Source organism: Calonectris borealis, chromosome 8, assembly GCF_964195595.1.
Source record: "Calonectris borealis chromosome 8, bCalBor7.hap1.2, whole genome shotgun sequence".
Taxonomy (NCBI): Eukaryota; Metazoa; Chordata; class Aves; order Procellariiformes; family Procellariidae; genus Calonectris; species Calonectris borealis.
Window position 1 is genome coordinate 7,385,325 of NC_134319.1, and position 18,070 is coordinate 7,403,394.

The following is an 18,070-nucleotide window of genomic DNA, read 5'->3' on the forward strand; positions in this document are numbered from 1 at the left end:
CAGGCTCCAAAAATTGTTCTTGTTGAGTGATCTTAGTAAATGAAAAATGGCAGTGGCCTAGGCTGCGGGTACTAGAAAAGTGACTTCTCAGAGAGAGACCTCACTTTTGTGAGATTGGGCAATGAATGTGGAGGTGTCTCTTCAGATACCCTGGCAAACTGAATGTGATCTCTGTAACATGGCTGCAGTTTGTATAGCGAACTAAAAACTTTGTAGCAGCTTCAGAAAACTGTAAAAATGGAAGTTAAATAGATTTGCCTCTCAGAAAAATTAATGTCAGTGGGATTCTTTATGCGATGCATTTCCTAAATGCTACAGGTTATTATTAATGCCTTTATTAACGCAGACCAGTTGGAATTTCAGCCTTTTAGCATCAGAATGCCTAAATGAACAGCTGCGGGGTGAGTAACTGCGCGGCCTGAGGCGGTGTGACTAGCTGAGGGGCCAGTGCTCCGTTTGGCTGTTAATGCTTCGTGACCGTGTCCAAGTTGTGCGAGAGCCGGCGTCGCCTTTGCCCAGCTGTGGGGCTTTTGGGGGAGGCTTTTTGAAGTGCGGGGTAGCTGTAACGGGTTAGCGCCGCCTCTAGCCCCACCTCACCCCCGCCGCGCTGAAGGCGGCGCTGCCCTCGCGCTCCCGGTGCCAGCGCCCGGGGCCCCGCCTTCCCCCGCCGCCCCGGGCCCTGCTGCCCCGCCCTCCCCCTGAGCCCCGCCCCCAGCGCCCCTCCGCGCAGGCGCAGTGCTGCCTTGGAGCCGCGGCCGAGGCGTCCCCGTGCTGGGCGGGCGCTGCTTCACCGGGCGCCTTTGCGCGGGCGGCGGGAGGCCGAGGTGAGCCGGGGGGTGCCCGTGACGGGCCGGCCTGTCGCGGTGCCGCTCGCGCCCCCTCGGTGGGAGGCGGCGGTTATTTACACGGTGCTCAGCCTATCGCTTCTGCCGGCTCCTCCCTGCGCCGGGGCGGGGAGGGCTCCACAGGGGTACGGGGCGGGCCGGGCCTGCCCCGCCCTCAGGCGGCGCTGGGTCCGGCGGGGGGGGGGGGTCCTGCCATCCTGCCCGCGGGTGCGAGTGGCGGAGCCTATCCGCCCGGGCCGGGCTGTGGGGGCGGGGGAGCCCCGGGTGTGAGTCGCCTCAGGCGGAGGGAGGGATGCGGCCGGGCTGGGCTCCCTGCGCCCGGCGGAGGGCGGCTGTGGGGAAGGCGGCACTGACGGGCCTGGGCCCAGGGGAGTGTGTTACATGGTGGGTGCCCCCCTTTCCCTGCTGGTGTTGCCCAGTATTTGGGGGTGCTGGTAAAAGCTGCAGGTTTGTGCGCAGCCTGCTCTGTGCTCTCGGCCGTCGTCCAGTTTGCAGTGCGCTGAGATAGGCGAGGATACTGACATTCAATTTCGTGTGCTCTCAGTCCCTTAGAGACACAATCTTCTGAAATTCATGAACAAGCATGCTTGGCAGAAGACCTAAAAAAAGCCCTCAGGCAAAGGGCCAGGGAGCTGCAGTTGCAAAGCAGGTAAGGAAAGCAAAGGGCCAGGGAGATGTGGTTGCAAAGCAGGTAGGGAAACCTCCTACTCCTGCTGCTCTTCAGGGTAGTCTCGTTCAGACCTCTTGCTGTTGTTTTCCAGCTAGAATCTCCCACGTGTTAATAAGATATTGAAGGACCATGAAAAAATATAAATTGTGTGGTGCCTGTTTTCCTGCTTTCTCCTGTAGTGCATTCTTCTTAAAGTAAATACCTGATATGCAGCGGTGGAGGTCTTGCAGGGAAGCCACAATGTTGTAATGCTGTAATCTTTGCATGAGACCTCATGACTCATGCTTACAGTAGTTTCCTACCCCAGCTATACTGAGATTTAATAACTTCAATAACTATATGGAGGCTTTTCTTGCACCTCTAAGAAAACAGAAGTAAGAAGACCAGAATATCAAATACCAAATTCAGGCGTACATATGGGAGAACATTAAGGAGCTACCCCAGAGACAGTTAATTTTAATTTCCCTGTGTATAGTCATTTTTTTCTTGCAACAGATAGACTGATAAGCATATGTCCCTCTCCTGTAGCTAAAAGTGAGCTTAGATGTGCCCATGTGTTGGGGTTTTTTTCATATTCTTTACCTTTGGATGTAGTTTCAGAAGCCTTGAGGAGAGAAACATGATTTAGTCATGGTTGGCGAGTGTAGGAAGTCAGGCAACAGTGTCAAATACCGACAAGACAAAATTCTGGGTAGAATTTTGGAAGTGGAAGAAAAACAGAGTACAGTTAGAGTTAAAGAATACGTTAGAACCAGAATGGAACTTTGGAAACCTTTGAAGGTAGAATAGAGGCAAGTAACATACAGAGGAGGAATAACTGATAAGAATATGGGGAAATATGAAGAGAGACTGGAATAGGATATTAGAATAGAGAAAATAGCTAAGGTATTCTCTTTTGGTGATTTCTTAGGAACCAGTATTCTGATACTGGATGCAGAATGGTTGAGTTAGAGATCCGTCATTGCTCTAATATGAAAGTTTGCATTTCACAGTTGGAGAGGTAGTATATAATTTTGTTCGTTTGAACACGGGAGAAGATAAAAGGTGAAAATACCTTTCCCCCTTCCAAAAAAAGAAACCACACTCTAAAAAGATAAAGAGTAAATAAAGCATCTGATTAACATACTTTACTAATTTCTAATTCAATACAGTTAGTTATTCAGCCTGTCTTACAGCATGGAGGATTATTTCTTGAAACAAATACACTAATGGCTTGTTCACTTGCAAATTAACTCAATTTAAACTGTTTTTGTGCTATGTAGTGTATCAACTGCAAGTTTTTTTATAACCTCTTTTTTCTGTTTTATTAAACGTTTCTTTAATACTACTAATTTCATTGGAAATGTGCCTTACTGAACCGATTGAGAGACTAAGAGCTAGAACTGCTGGATTCTGTTCTTGACTTCATTCATTACTACACTTGCTTCACTTTCTACACTTGCAGTGTAGTAATGAACAGATCACATTGTGCTCCTGATCCATTTTGCACATTGATACAAGGTGTATGTATGTTCCATAGAACTTGACTCTTTAGATCACCGTTATAAATATTTCCTAATTAAATCTTGTCCTGACCTTCTTTCATTCCATCCGAGACTGCAAATGTATTAGTTTTGTTTTACGGAAGGGAGATGGATAAGGCAGAGGGTGGCTAACTGATCTGCCCAGTGCCTTACAGGATGTCAAGGGCAGGATTGGGGCTAGTAAACAAAATAGCTGCTGATTTTGAATACTGTTCCTGGTCCTTGGAATCGGTGCTTCTCAGCTATGTTTCACATTCTCCTTTGGGATTATAAAACGGTTCAAAGAGGGACACAAAATAGTTGAAGGCAGTAGCCACCAGTGCCTCAATTCCTACAGGGTTAAAAAAAAAAAAGTTGTTACTACTTATTCCCACTAGTTTATAAACTGACAGGCAGCTTCAGCTTCTGGCAGCACTTCAGATCCTCAGAGGCAGGAGGAGATTGTTAACCCTTGTAATAATGACAACTGATTTTTATTTCTTTGCTTGAGAGAAGCTGAACTGCTGCCTGCTTGGCCATGTGAAGACCAATAAGCCAACAGGGGCTTGTACTTTGAAAAAGTCTGAGGAAAGCCACTCCACCTACCTCATAGGATGAATCTAATTCAGTTAATTCATGTTTATAAAAAAGCTTAGCATACTTTGAATAAAAATGTTATTATTTCTGGGGCAGTTAATATCTTAACGAGCAAGATAAAAATTGTGATAAAATGTCATCTTAGAAGAATACCTTTTAGACTAAGACCTCGGAGATTTCTTTGATGCTTATGTCCTTTGGCACGTTTTACAACAATTGAGTCATAACCCCCACTACTTTGTCAAATTCTGATTACTGTTATTAATAATATTACCTGAGATGCTGTTGCTTAGCTGATGATCTGTTCCAGACAGTTGATTGTTTTCTCCAATGTAGTGTAGGCATTGCTGGGTTTGTAACGGCTATGTTTCTCTGTGCGTGTGCATGTGCTTTCCATGTGTTTATGATTTACAAACTGAGGTAAGGAGAAGTACAGAGCAGTTCTGTATATGTAAATATAGCTTCTTCCGAGATATAAGGGTGAAATCTCTGCAGTGTACGCACGCCAAACCTGTATTGTGTGAATGATGATTGAATGTTTTTTAGCTTAGCTGTTACAGGAACTGCCCTGAACTTCCCTGATGATACCTGCTTCATGAGGCTCAGTATAACAGACATAATTTTATTTTACCTTGTTATGTCAGGCTATTAGATAGGCTTGATTTTAAGAAATCGTTGATTGTGTAGAGTTTTAGAGGGAGTATTTATGGCTTATTAAGATTTATGTACCTTACGTCAGTTATGGGGGCCTGGTAAGAATTGTTTTGGTAATAGAAGTGGTATGATAGCGGGCTTTAAAAAAAATGAACAGAATCCAGAATGCATGAAAAAAATGTTTAAATAATCCATGCAGTGTGATGTTTTTGAGTGTCACCTCTGTTCTAACTGCAGTAATTTTTTTAATTATTTTTTTATTTTCCCTTGGCTGCAGCTGGGGCTGTTTGTAGATTTCAATCCTGAAGAGATGCTGCTGGGTGCAGAGGAAGGTGGGGATGATGGGGACCTAGAAGCAGAGTTTGCTGCTATCACAGGAGCAAAGGTGAAAGAAGGGAAATCAAAACCAAAAGGGAAAAGTAAGTTAAAGTATCTGGATTTTATTTATTGACAACCTGAAAAGTTTATTAAAGATACCTATTTACAAATCACTGATTTATCTAAAATGTTTTTTCATCACTGATAGAAGCTGAAATTACAAATATTCTTTCCTTTACTTTGAAAGGTTTAAGTTGTTACACCACAAAAAGGGTAAGAGGTTCTTTTGTCTATGCTCTTGTAGATATAGGAAAAAGATATATGATGGCTAGCTAATTTAATGACAAAATTAAGGCATGCTTGTTTAGCATATGAAGTTATAAAAAGGTGTAGTAGGTGCTAGATGAATTCAAAATGGAAATTGTGTTTCTTCTGGAGGGTGGGTTGTTTGGTTGTTCTTCTGTTTTTGTTTAAAGAGTGAATTTACTGAATGAGCATTACATCTTTAGTTACCTGGACTCTGTAACCAAAACTGAATACCCTTTTAAGAGGGAAATCCTGGAACTGATGGAATTACTGGGAGAATCCTGTAGGTTGTGTTATGCAGGAGGTTAGAGTGTCTCTTGGAATGGATCATTACTGGATCATTATTGTTCTTAATATTTTAAGCATCTGTTAATTTTATCTCATAGTGTTTGCATGCAGCTATGCAGTGTTTTACAGGATTGCTGTAATCTACTGTAAATCAAGGCTGCTGCTGAGAGGGGCAGACTCTAGTGGCATGCTCTGCCTCTGAGCTGGTGTACTTATTTGTGGAGCTGCAGGGTGAGCTGGTTCAGGAAACTGATCTACAAAAATAAACTTCTGTTGTTGTGCTAGGTTTTCAGCTGAATCAGTTCCTTGATCTGGTTTGCTACCTGCCTACTTGAACGGTGCTGTGGCTGCCAGGGAGGGGTGGCAGCAAGTGGTTGAGATGGGAGAAGGAGAATGGGACCTACCCTTGCTACAGATGTGTGAGCAGATGCTGGAAAGAAGAGTTAGTGCAACTACAGCCTTATTTGCAGCTCTGCAGTAAATTGCCTGTAATATTTGAAGGGACTTCACACAGAGCAGCAGGGAAATGAAGAATTTTAAAATATTTAGAAAAAGTGACTGTCTAAACACTGTAATTTATGAGAGACAGAGGAAGTGTTTGTATCTAAAACTAAATTCTAAATCATTTCCACTCTCCAGATTTCAAGATTGTAGTAAACCCTTAAAGCTAATAAGCACAATTGTGCTAATAAGCACAGTAGCAGAACTTCTGCCATTGGACATAGGTTACTCATGGTTAAAACACATGGTATAGTGTTTTGAGGATGAATCTCTGTGTCAAGAGCTCTTGAATTGTTGTCAGCTTTTCAAGTGCTGACTTCCTTCTGGCCCTGATCATGTCACTTAATGTGCTTTTTCAGTCTCTTTATTCATAAGAGGGAGACAAAACTTCAGACAGCGCAAAGTTAACATTTACTATGTCTTCTAAAGATACGTGTTACGGCTCATAAAACTGTTTTCCAGAATCATTTACAGCTATTCTGTTTTCCTGGTAGAATTAGGAGTATATAGATTAGAAGCTCGTGGAAGATGAACAACTGGACAGCTGGCACTGGGGACTTAGGAGACCTGGTACAGCATAGTGATGGGGACCTGGTGGATGGCGGGGGGAGGATGCAGGCTGCTGCCTAGAAAGGAGCAGGGTACAGTAAGGACAGGGGAGAAACAGATCCCGTCTGGAGAAGGACATTAAAAAGGGACCCAGTACAATACATACTAGTGCTCGGTTCTTGGCTGAGCACAAGGTGCAATAATTCACTCCTGGATTTACATTCTAGAGCTCTGATGGTGGGGGAAAAGTGATCTCTCCCTCTAGCTTGAAGATGCAGGAAGCAAAAGCTGTACTGTTGCAACATCTTAAGTACAGAGATCTCTGCTATCTGTGATTGATAAATACCAGTTGGTCAGCCACTTGGATGTTTGAAATTGTAGCCTCAACTTGCTATACTGGATTAGAGCTGAACCAACCATCCGAGGAGGCTCGGTTGGTTTTTTTGCCTCTAGTGAGGCTTCATGTAAGGGACACTCTGACCCTTGAAGTACAGCTAGTTGCCTTTGGATATGGCCTACTATCCTAGTTGCAGAGTTTTGCTAAGGGTCAAATACATGAGCAACATGTTTGATTTAGCTACTGAAGCACTGGTATGGTAAATTAGATTATTTGAACAGAAACGACTTTGTACCTGGGTTAATTTTCAACTGATTCAGCAAATGCAGGGGAAGGATGGGATCCGTTTTATATCCATTTAAATTGACTGCAAAACTCTGTCCTGAAGGTCTGTATTTTATTCAACATTTACTGACACTGGTGAGTCACAGTCATATGTCTGCATAGGGAAGTATCAGAGGCATTTACGTGGACAGCTGGGATTTCTGTGTAAATAACTTCACCTTTGAGAGTGCGTGGAGGAAGTTGATAGTTAAGAAAGATGTGGTTGGCACCGCATGAAGTAGACATGAGAACTCGGCAAGGAGGAATTAAGTAGAATTTTCAAGGTAAAGACCAGAAGCTTGAAGATAAATTGCAAGACAAAGTAGCCAGGAAAGATTTGGAATAGGGAAAATCTGACGGGCATGAGACAGCAATGCAGGAAATACGGAAGTGTAGTTAGAGAGGCAGAAGAAACAGCACTTCTTCTGATTTGCTTAGCAGTTCTCTCTGGCAGTGTTCTGCTGCTGCTGTTGGGCTCAGGACAAGTATGACGGCTTGATTTGGAGCATTCTATTTTTGTATGCCAAGTGTGACTTTGCAGTAGTGCTTGATGAGCAAAACAAGTAGATTCTCAAGGTAGAAAGATTTTCTTGTCTTCCTTTCTTGCTGTCTTCAAACATATGGATAGTTTGCTGTGCCTCCTTGCTTGTCATGTTAACAGCCAGTAGTTTGGCTTATGGCTTGTGTTGTTCTGTATATCTCTAGAATTGATGTTAATGTACATCATCAGTTTCAAAGCGTAAATACGTACCCAGTTTAACGTGAGGTGGAGAGAGAGCATTCTTGTGCTTAAGACTGTAGATTGAGAAAATGGATCAGCTGTTGGAGTCTCAAGCCTAATGTAGACTCTATACAAAACTCCAGTGATTTATTTAATTGTAGTGTGATTGGGAACTCTTTGAGCTCAGCACTATTTATGGTAAATGCCTTGAACTTTGTTCTGATTTATGGCTGTATGCACTGTTGTAATCAACACAATAACGTATATTTGGCTTTGAAAGAAAATGCAGACAGAAGTTTTACCGGGAGGTGTTTAATGCAAGTGTCTGCATCTCATGCATTGTCCTGATTTCGGCTAGGATAGAGCTAAATTTCTATATTAACTGTTGGGCTAACTTGGTTATATCCATACATATAGATCTTTGGGAATTAGAGTACTTTTAACTCAAATTAGTTCAACGTGAGGGAGAGAAAAAATGGGATAGAACTGGGAGAAGGAAATAGTTTGTTGGCACTTGGGGATGGGTGGATGGATGTGGTCCACTTCTGTTCCATATGGGGTCAGAATTTATTCTGTCAGTCAGAATTCACCAGGAGTGCATTACATTTTAAACTCACATGAGGCAAAGGACACAGAACAGAAAGGCCTGACAAAGATGCTGAGTGCAGGCCTTGTTACTATGGACAATCACATTGTAAATACCTTTCATAAATATCTAGCATCAGCTTAAAACTAGTTCAGATGTTTATTCCTACTGGGAACAGAGGCTGCTCCAGTAATTCCCTTTCATGGATAGAAACTTCTAATCAGACTTAGTCATCAACAGTTTATATTTATTTGGTCTCGTGCCACCATTGATTTTTATCTTAACTGAGGAATACAGTTTTGATGTAACATCCAAGAATAGTAGTATTCTCCAATTTTTCTTTGGAAAATTGAAGTCTTCCATAATGACAAAGTTTCTGTTACTAGTTATTTCTGTAAGTAATATTGTAGAGGTACTTATCTGTATCTTAAATCAGCCTAGGAGCTTGAGGTGACTTCTAGCATTTTTTCCCTGAAGCAGTTGTTTCATCCAGTCCTACTTGTCTGTCTTACTCCGTCTTAAATGTCATTACTATGCAAACCTACCACGATATCTTTCTCTTGTGGCTATGCTTTCTGAGCGCTGTTGTGTCCCACCACACCTGCTAGTCTATCACGGTGCTTCTGGTTTTGCCGTTCAGGCTCCTTGTATTAGTAAACAGACATTATTTCTCCCTGATACCTAATTTCTGAGCTAGGTTACTGGATGCAGTCATTTTCCTTGTCTTATTGCCTGCCTTCACTGTCATTCTCAAAGACTAGTATTGCTTTTTTCCTGGATGTTCGCTTCCCCAGTCTTTGTCCTTTATCCATTAATATATCCTCATTTACCTATGACACTATCCTATGAAGGGGCAGCAAGAGAAGTCACTGCTGTCTTTCAGCTGATAGCAACTCCTTTACAATTTATATCCAGTGACTGCATAACTGTTACTTAGGGTTTTTGGGTCCTTGTGGTATCTTTTTACAGCTCCTCTGCCCATGGATCATATTGAAAAGATGGCTGCAGAGTGTATGAAGGACCTGAATGAAGATGAAGAGGAAGAAGCGGATGATGAAGACTTGGAGAAAGATACAGACCTGTTGGTATGCATAACTTTGTTAGCAAAAAGTTTTAGTGTGTCTTAGTTGTTTTTTTTTAAACGGAACTGCATTTAGCAAAAATGTCTGTTAACTTTGCGGTGAGAAGCTAAAATACTGCAAAAGCATTCCATTAGATATAAGGCTTTGTGGGACCCAGCCCCTGCAGACCAGAGTAAGAGAGTTTCCTAGGTAACATTCATATGCGTGAGAGTCTTAGAGAAGTGGGGGAACAGCAGGAATCCCATTCCATGTCAGCTGCTGAAATACAGCCAGGGACATTCTCCTTAAAGTGATGTCTGTCACCATTTTGCTACTGCTTCGAGTAGTGCTTGGCCTGAGAGAATATCTCCCAAGAAATTCTTTGTCATTTCAGTGAGTGGTCTAGTTGGCAGGGTTTAGGGAAGGAGTGTTAAGCAGTGGTTTTGACTGCCATTGTTAATAGATGCTTTTTGGAAATTTCAAATTTGGGTTTGAATGATCTTTGTAAAAGTAAACTACTCTGAACTTCTCCAGCTTCAGATCTCTAACCACAAACTTGTGTGGTGATCCTGGAGCTGCAGTGTGGCTTTTGACTGGTATCTGGCTTCCTGTTGTGAATACAAGTGGAACCAGTTTCATTTAAAAATAAAAAATAAAATTTAAAAAAAAATGACCAGAATATAAGATATTTAGACTTTCTGTTTGGGTTCAAGGTCCATCCAAAGGTTTTGGAGCTTAAGATTTGATTTTATTTTGTCTTTTGAGGAAATAGAAAATTTTGAGGAAAAAGCCTTTTGTTGGCTTTTACTTTTACTTTAGGCAGAATTGCAAGAAGTTCTGGGGGTGGAAGGTGAGACGGGAACGTGTGAGGATGAAACGATAGCAATGGAGCCATCCACAGCTGAACCAGAAGATGAGCAACCTGAACTGCAGCCACAGGTAGGAAAGAGCTTCATGTTCCTGACAGTTTTGCTGAATCACTGTTGTCATGCAGCTTATACGAGGGTCACAAACAAGGATCTAGAGAGGTCTTCTTGTCCTCCAAGGAAAGAAAAATTACACTATTGCTGTCTTCTCTGTGGAAACCAATGCTGCATTGACATAGGTGCATTTTTTGCTTTGTTCAGAGGATGATTTTTAATGTTAGCATAAAATTGAGCAGGTAAACAGTTGGAATTAGGTGTGTCTTGTCCCTCATTATACATATGAGCACGCAGACTGCAGTTCAGGCTTCCAGAGTTCGTATCTTCCCCTTCAGAGCATTAAGCGGTGTGCTGAAAATTGTGAGACTTGTTATAACTCAGCATCTTTGACATCTTTATGGAATTTTTCTCAGTAGCATTAGCTTTCTCAGCTTAATTTGTCAATCTTAATGCAGTCAAACCCTTTATTCAGTTACTGCCATGTTTCTGTTGTGTGCTACAGATTCCAGTGCCCTTGTGCATTGGGCCCATTAATAAATGGGTCTGAGAGTGTTTCTATAGAGATAATGGCAATAATTACATCAGTAGCCATCTGAAAGGTCTCTGTAGCTGCGGAGTGTTTGTAAGTAGCTACTCGTAGCTTTTGCTTAGGCTGCTTTTGTCACTGAACTAATTCCAGACTGTAGGAGGAGGAAAAAGAGCTGTTGTAGTAAAACCAGGTTGAAGAATCTCAGAAGGGAATAAAACTAGCATGTTTTAAAAATAAGAAAAAGTCAAGATTTGCGCCAAAATACCTCTTCACACACTCTGCTGTTCGGTGTTTGAGAGACTTTACTGTTCTCTTCACCTACTCCCTGACCACATGGCTCCAATTACCCTGTGACTGTGAGTTTTCTAAATGTCTCCACCCATTCTTCTCTATTACGCCTTTGAGAGAAAACCCAGACGTGGATCCAGGGACCGTTAGCGTAGTACAAGTGCTCCTCTGTTTTAGAGACTGTTTCGTCTTTGCGCTCTTGATTAACAGGCGTGTGTGTAGAAGAGGAGTATTTGTTTTTCAGTGCTGTGGGAAAACTCATATAGTTGGATGAAGTAAGTTTTCTTGATTTGTTTTATTATTTTTTCTGAGACCACCTCACTTCCTGCTGTTACCAGTGAGCTGCAACAGACAATAGAGAAGAGAATTGCTAACTATAGGACAGCAATTTCTAACGCAAAGGAGTCAGGTGAGAGTGCCAAAATACGCCGATACGAAAGAGGCCTTAAGGTAAGTTGGGTTCATCAGGTATGTGGATTGAGGGGGAGGCAAAGTCTGTTCTCTAAAGTGTAGTTCAGAGTCTTTCCAGATGTGTGAATTTGTTGAAAGGGGAGAGAAATTGTAGTACGCTGCCTTGAGGTACTTCAAAAACATTTCTTGTTACTTACTACCAATCTGATGTGGCAAATACACAGATAAAGTGTAACTTCAAATGCCTCAGCTTCGTTTCTGTTGAATGTGGCGAATGGTAACTGGAGGCAGGGTTTGTGCTGATGCTAAATGCTGATGTTAAACCCACCCGTCTAGATCTGAATTTGACCTGTGACTGTTCAGTGTTACCTTAAAGCAAAGTTTAGGAGCTTTCCTAGCACATATACCTTCCAGTTCATCACTGATACCTTCCCTTAGATACTAACCTTCCACTCAGTTTTGTGAGACAAAGGAAGATGATACTTTTCCCTGAGTGTGGCGGCTGTGCTTGAAAATGAATAGAACAGGATTTTTCATTAAGGCAATTAAAAACTGCAGCAAGGAGCAGTTTCTTCAGCTTTGCATCTTTTCAGCCAGGTGGCGTGCTTAGAGTTAGTTGGTAGTGCTTGGGGATTACAGCTGTGCAGAGTGCCTGTGATTCCCTGTTTGCTTTCATCTGGTCTCCTGCATCACCTCAGACAGCAGCCAGCTCTGTCTTGTTGAGCAAAGCTTTATAGCTCGGCACTGTCCACTGATGTCTCACTAGCTACCTGGTGTCTTAGGGTACAAAGGGAACAACTGAGGCCAAACTCAGGGGGGGAAATGCACAAGAAAGGAGGTGTCTGTATGTGTCCACTGCCTGCTAACTCTGAAAGGAGCGTACATGAAACCAGCTGACCTTTCAGAGAGCAAGAGGGGTAGGCAAACCAACTTATTTCATCCAGTAATGAATCTTAGTGTGCTGTTTGCCACTTCCTTTATTTTTCAAGGTAGGGAGTTTCCCTGTGCCTAAGCAGTGTAGCTAAGGATAATAGACTAGATCTCACTTCACAGCTCACAGTTTCTTAATTAGCAAAATGACATGCCAACAAATGGTGTACAGTTATCTCTTATACCTAGTTCTTGGAACTGTGAACTTTAATCTCAGTGTTTAATTCCATTTGCAGTCAGTCTGTCATCCCACACGTGGAGAAGAGAGAGCTGTGTGTGGGTTGCTGTACTGGTCTGAACCCCAATCTCACATGTAGTCAGACCAGAGTATCTCTACCACTGTTGCTTAATAGGTCAAACAATGTCATGGCTAACCAAAAATAGCAGTGATTCTGGCACTGATGAGATTTTGTTCTTGTTGTTGTCTTTCTGTGCTTCCATTTCAGTTTTTTCTGGAAGATGAAAGAAGTAAAACACTTGTTTTGGCTTAAAGTGCATGGTGGTCTTTTGTTTGAACCTTAAATTAAAAAAAAAAATACTGAGGAAGGTAATATTTGTGGTGGAGGAAGGGTTTTAAAAAAATGAGCAGCAGTTAACCCATGTTACAGATGGTGAGAGCTTCTTGTCATAGGTCACCTGCTGAAGCTCCATTTCCTTTGTTAGTATTTAATGGCTTTTCTCATTGATTAAATAGGTATGGAGACTCCTTCCTTCTCTGAATCCACATAGGCAGTGGCATTTCAGAGCAGTGTATTTTATTTTGTTTTAAAGACATAAAATTCATCTACAGTTGGTATAAATGGCTTCCTTGGTGACTTTCTGTGACAAAGCTGAGTGGACCACATCAGCTATCCAATAATTCTAGATGTTGAGGTACTTGCAATTACGTAGTTTGGGTAACAAGTCCTTTGCATTGTGTTAGTCTGATAATTGGACACCTTTCACTAGCGCTGAAGTTGGCCTTGCAGAAAAAGAGGGAACTAAAGTGCAGGAATCTGTAGTGATATGCGTGATAGATCCCATCAAAAATAAGGGAATGAATTTGTGTTCTAATGATTTTATGCTAGTAATAATGTTTGATGAAAATGCCAGTTGACTTTGCTGTTCCATCTCTGCCAGACACTGGAAACCATGCTGGCTGCAGTGAAGAAAGGCAAAAAAATCAATGAGGAAGAAATGCCACCTCCTGTTGCAACAGGAAAGAGTTCTTCTCACTTATCTCAAGCCATGGGAGTGGAGCTAGAGAATTCAGGAGATTCAGTCAGTGTCCTACCAGAGAATAAAGCTGAGTCTGCTGCAGATGATGAGCAGAAGACCTCTCATGAGGCAGTGCAGCATCTGGAATCAGAGTCTCTACAGGGTCGTGCTGCTTCTAGTTCTATTGTGGAAACAGGTACCATGATCTGAGAGGATAAGCAGTTGCAACACTATTTTAATGCTACATCTTTCTTGATATTTGTATTGTATAGCAAAGCACTGCTTATGTTGGAACTTCCCTATCGCCACCAACAATTAATATTTGGTCTGTGCAACTCAGTGTTTGAAACAATTTACTTTAGTAGATTATTTTCTTCTAAGAAACTAAATGACAGATTATTTTATTTCAATAAATCATGAGGTTTATGACTCCTTAAGTTATAAACTGATCACCAAATGGCATTGGAGATAGAGTTGTCAGTGGGATGCTGAATTTCTGGCAGTGGAATCAGTTATTGTTATAGAGCTTTTATATGCACTGTATCAGTATCTTTCACTTAACTGAGAAACTCAGTTTCTCTTTCAAAATTGTGACTTGTGGAATTCCAAGCTTTAAAGAGTTTTGAGATATTGACTAAAAGACTTTTTTTTTTTTTTTAAATTGGGAAAAGCGGGATTGTTATGTCTGGTAGGACTTCTGGAGACTGGAGGAAAAAGGACTTTTGTAAGATAACTGTGTGATTCAAAGCAAAAGAAGGCTAATGCAGGTTTCAATAGATGGACATAGCAAGGGGTGCATATCTTGCATGCTCTGTGTAAGTCTCAGCATTGTTTCATTCTCACAGATCTGCAGAATAGCAGCACACGAGCAATACTACTTATGAGGCAGAAGGAGTACAAATTAGCAGCTCTGAAAGCCAAGCAGCAAGGGGACCTGGGGAAAGCGAAGGAATACATGAAGGCAGGCAAGGTATGCACACAAGAAGTCCTGAATGCTAAACATACCCTATGCTGTACCCACATGCTTTGAGTGTCAAATATTCATTGTGGCAGCTAGCAAGTTTTGGACATACTAGAATAAATCTTCTGTTTTGTTTTTTCTGTGTTAGAAATTTAATGTGGTCTTGGAAGCTTTGGATAGTGGGCAGCCGATAGACCTCCAGAATATGCCTCCATCTCCTCAGGGTAAGGCTTGTCTTACAAAAACCCTTTCAGAAGTCTCTCTATGCTGTAGTGGAATGATTCTGAATTTGATTGCAAAACTGTAAGAAGAATTGAAGATCACTTAGGTCTGAGGCTTATTGCATATTCAAATTCTAATCAAGACCAACGAAGAAAAGTGAGGTATTATTATTTATATTGAAGTTACTCTCTGTGAATTACAAGGTCAAGTAGGTATTGATGTCTAATATTCCTATTTTTATAACTTTAGATCATAGCAGCCAATATATGAAGTGGAAGGGAAAGAGGGATAATGGCACATTCTTAAAGTTTACTGTAATATTTGATGGTGTTATGTGTTTCAACTGAAGTTCATAATGTTCAGATTAAGAGATTAACAAACCGGTTGCAGTGCAGTGAAGTCTAAATCTTAAAGTAGGTTACCAATATGAAAGATACTTTGATCCTTGTAAGAGAGGTGGAGGGTTTTTTAAATAGATCTAGTATCACCACCAACAATTAATATTTGGTCTGTGCAACTCAGTGTTTGAAACAATTTACTTTAGTAGATTATTTTCTTCTAAGAAACTAAATGACAGATTATTTTATTTCAATAAATCATGAGGTTTATGACTCCTTAAGTTATAAACTGATCACCAAATGGCATTGGAGAGAAACTTCACCCATGATACAATCTTGCCTTAAAAAGTGCAAGATTTTTGTAGCGGATATTTTTGTAGTTTTCTGAAATAACCACTGTTATACAATGCCAGAAACTTGGGTGTCTGAATAGATGGTATTACTTGCTTCCCTGTTTCAGCACATCTTTTGTTACTAGGATATTTTAGTCAATTAGCAGTCTTGTTCACTCTTTCCATCTGCCAAGATACCAAGTTATATTTTGGGTAGAGAATTCTTAGAATACTTGAACTGGTTTTACTTTTTTTTTTAAATTTTCCCTCAAGCAGCACTAACCTAAATTAAATCCCCATTTGAGATTTTCTATTATAAAGCATTTTCTCTGAATAATGGGAACCTTAGACTTATCTAGCCATGCAGATACTGTTTTGAAGCCAAAAAGCTTTCAGGAAGATGATGTGATCAAATTGATGGTTTTCTGAGTAACACAGGTTGACTTGCTGTTTATGGAACACGCTGTGAAAGTTCCTGCTTTCCTTGCTCTGCAGATCTTGAAAGCCTAGGAAATGTACAAAATCCATCCAAGCAAAAGGTACCAGCTCCAGTGGGAAGTTCCCAGGATCTTACAACACCTGAACCTGAGACCCAAGAAGCTTCAGGTAGGACTTTTGGATTTCTGTAGCAAAACATAAAAATAGCTGGGCTAGAAGGCACTTCAGGGTCTGCCCTATCCCACTGAACTGCAGCAGGATTGAGTAAACCTGGCTGATATTCCTGAATATTGTTTGCTGGTGATCCCATCTGCACTTTTGTTTCTGGATCAGTAATGGAAGAAGTAGTTAATAAACTTTCTTTAGAAGAATTGTATTTGTAATAAGACTTTACAGTGATGTTTTTGTCGCTGCGCAAGGTAAAGAAGGGGAGGAAAAAGCTCATACGTTTTGAAATCTGAATCATGTGGCATTTCATTCTCTGTCTTATTTCAAGCTTCCCTGCAGCAGCCAAAAACAGTGCTGGAAGCGTTGCAGCAAAGGCTTGAGAAGTACAAGTCGGCAGCAGCACAGGCTAAAGCAAGTGGAGACGATCGGAAAGGCAGGATGCACGAGAGGATAGCCAAGGTAAAACAAAAATGTAGCAAGCAGGAAAGCCATTTGAATTAGTTCTCTTGCTGAAGACTTTTTCAAGGCTGAAATAATTTGTGTGTTGTTCTTCTATTTGAAAAAAGCTCCAGTAGGGGAAGCTGTAAAGCATTCGGAGGAAGGAGAAGTAGAGATAATGCACATATTATAGCAAAATACTGTGTATTCTGCAATATTTATGCTGGTTAAATACAGATGATTGCTAATTTATAGTCAACTTCATTTTTTGTCTTACTTGAGTGCCTTTGATTACAGCAATACCAGGATGCCATAAGAGCCCATAAAGCAGGGAGAAAAGTGAATTTTTCTGAGCTACCTGTTCCTCCTGGTAAGTGTGAATATAAAATGTCCTAATACCAGATACCTTTTGTATATCTGGTGGGCTCTGAAGGAGGTGTGCAGATATTGCCTCCTCATCCTGTGGAACAACAACTCCTTTTTCTCAGTGAGTAGGCTGGCTGTTTGATGGTATTGTGAAACTACTTATTAAAATACTCCCAAACTTTCATACCAGTGAATATTCCTGAATACTGACTGCCTGTTTGACAGCATCAGAACTTGAAACTGGCCCTATTTGAAAAGTTAAACAACTTAACCGTGGGCAGGTGCTGAAAATGGTACCTGTCTGTCCTCTGTGCCAGCCCTCCTAGAGGAAAGAGTAAACTGGAGTTTACTGGAAAGAGATTTTTGAAACTGAAAAAATTTGCATGATGTTTCCTGTTCTATTGATTCCTAGCAGGAGCCTCAGAACTCTATATTTAATTAATCATCTTCTTGCAACACCTCACAAGTCAGATCAGTATTGCAGCTCTCATGGCTAGTAAAAGTAGTCTACAGAGATGAAGCAAATCATGCCCGTGGTCACACTGAGACAGTGACAGAGGCAGAAACTGAACCTGCTTCTTGAGATGCTCTGTGTCCTTTTTACCTTCTTCAGAATGTATAGTGGTCTGTTTGTAAGTTTGGGCAAGGTCATCTATGAATGCTTCACCTGTGGTTTGCATGATACTGTTTCTCCCCTAGGAAGCATGATTCCTTTTATCTTGTGCCTGATGTGTTCATCTGAAAAGATACACTTAGCACTGCAAAGTGGTGCCTAGATTTTTTTTTTTAAGTTAGAAAACGGACACGGACCTTGTGGCTTTTTTGTCACTGTCAAATGTGGCAATGGCAAACACTGTAGTAGTAGTAAAGTAGGCAGTGCCAGCTCTGTCAGGCCATGTACTGCTTTGAAGGGTCCCTGCTTTAAAGCTGTCCTTGAAAAGCAGTTTAGCATCCATAGTTCTAGAACGTGATCCATTTCTTGGTAAATAGGAGTTGCTGTAAGAGTGAAGTACTCCATATTTACATCTCTGAAAATATGCGTAACTTAATTTCCTTACGCGTTAGCTGCATGTTTTTCAGCTATCATTTAGAGGCCATATGATTTACACTGAAGACAACCGTTAGGCAGTCACCGGAATCAGCAATGAGATAATAATGGACTGGCAGTGCATTTCATTGCATCTGGATGGTGGGAAGTACCAGCTTTGACCTCCTTGGAGACAGAAATGCTGCTGAATAGTGGATCAAATGTCACGCGGGGGCAGCAGCG

At 41.4% G+C, this 18,070-nt stretch overlaps 1 protein-coding gene across 2 annotated transcripts in view; it reads left to right on the forward strand.

The window, feature by feature from the left end:
• The first annotated feature begins 726 nt into the window (after positions 1-726).
• The window catches only part of CC2D1B (coiled-coil and C2 domain containing 1B), a 36,236-nt gene continuing 18,892 nt past the window's right edge, over positions 727-18,070 (forward strand). The window contains exons 1-12 of one of the 2 annotated variants that reach the window (XM_075155775.1): positions 727-824; positions 1,390-1,494; positions 4,546-4,687; positions 9,168-9,283; positions 10,079-10,198; positions 11,312-11,449; positions 13,460-13,733; positions 14,383-14,507; positions 14,647-14,722; positions 15,886-15,996; positions 16,325-16,455; positions 16,732-16,804. In XM_075155775.1, the coding sequence (XP_075011876.1) occupies positions 1,429-1,494; positions 4,546-4,687; positions 9,168-9,283; positions 10,079-10,198; positions 11,312-11,449; positions 13,460-13,733; positions 14,383-14,507; positions 14,647-14,722; positions 15,886-15,996; positions 16,325-16,455; positions 16,732-16,804 (1,372 nt within the window). In that variant the 5' untranslated portion in view covers positions 727-824; positions 1,390-1,428. Of the gene's footprint in view, positions 825-1,389; positions 1,495-4,545; positions 4,688-9,167; positions 9,284-10,078; positions 10,199-11,311; positions 11,450-13,459; positions 13,734-14,382; positions 14,508-14,646; positions 14,723-15,885; positions 15,997-16,324; positions 16,456-16,731; positions 16,805-18,070 lie in introns of those variants that run through there. The other variant, XM_075155776.1, reaches the window with a different exon arrangement.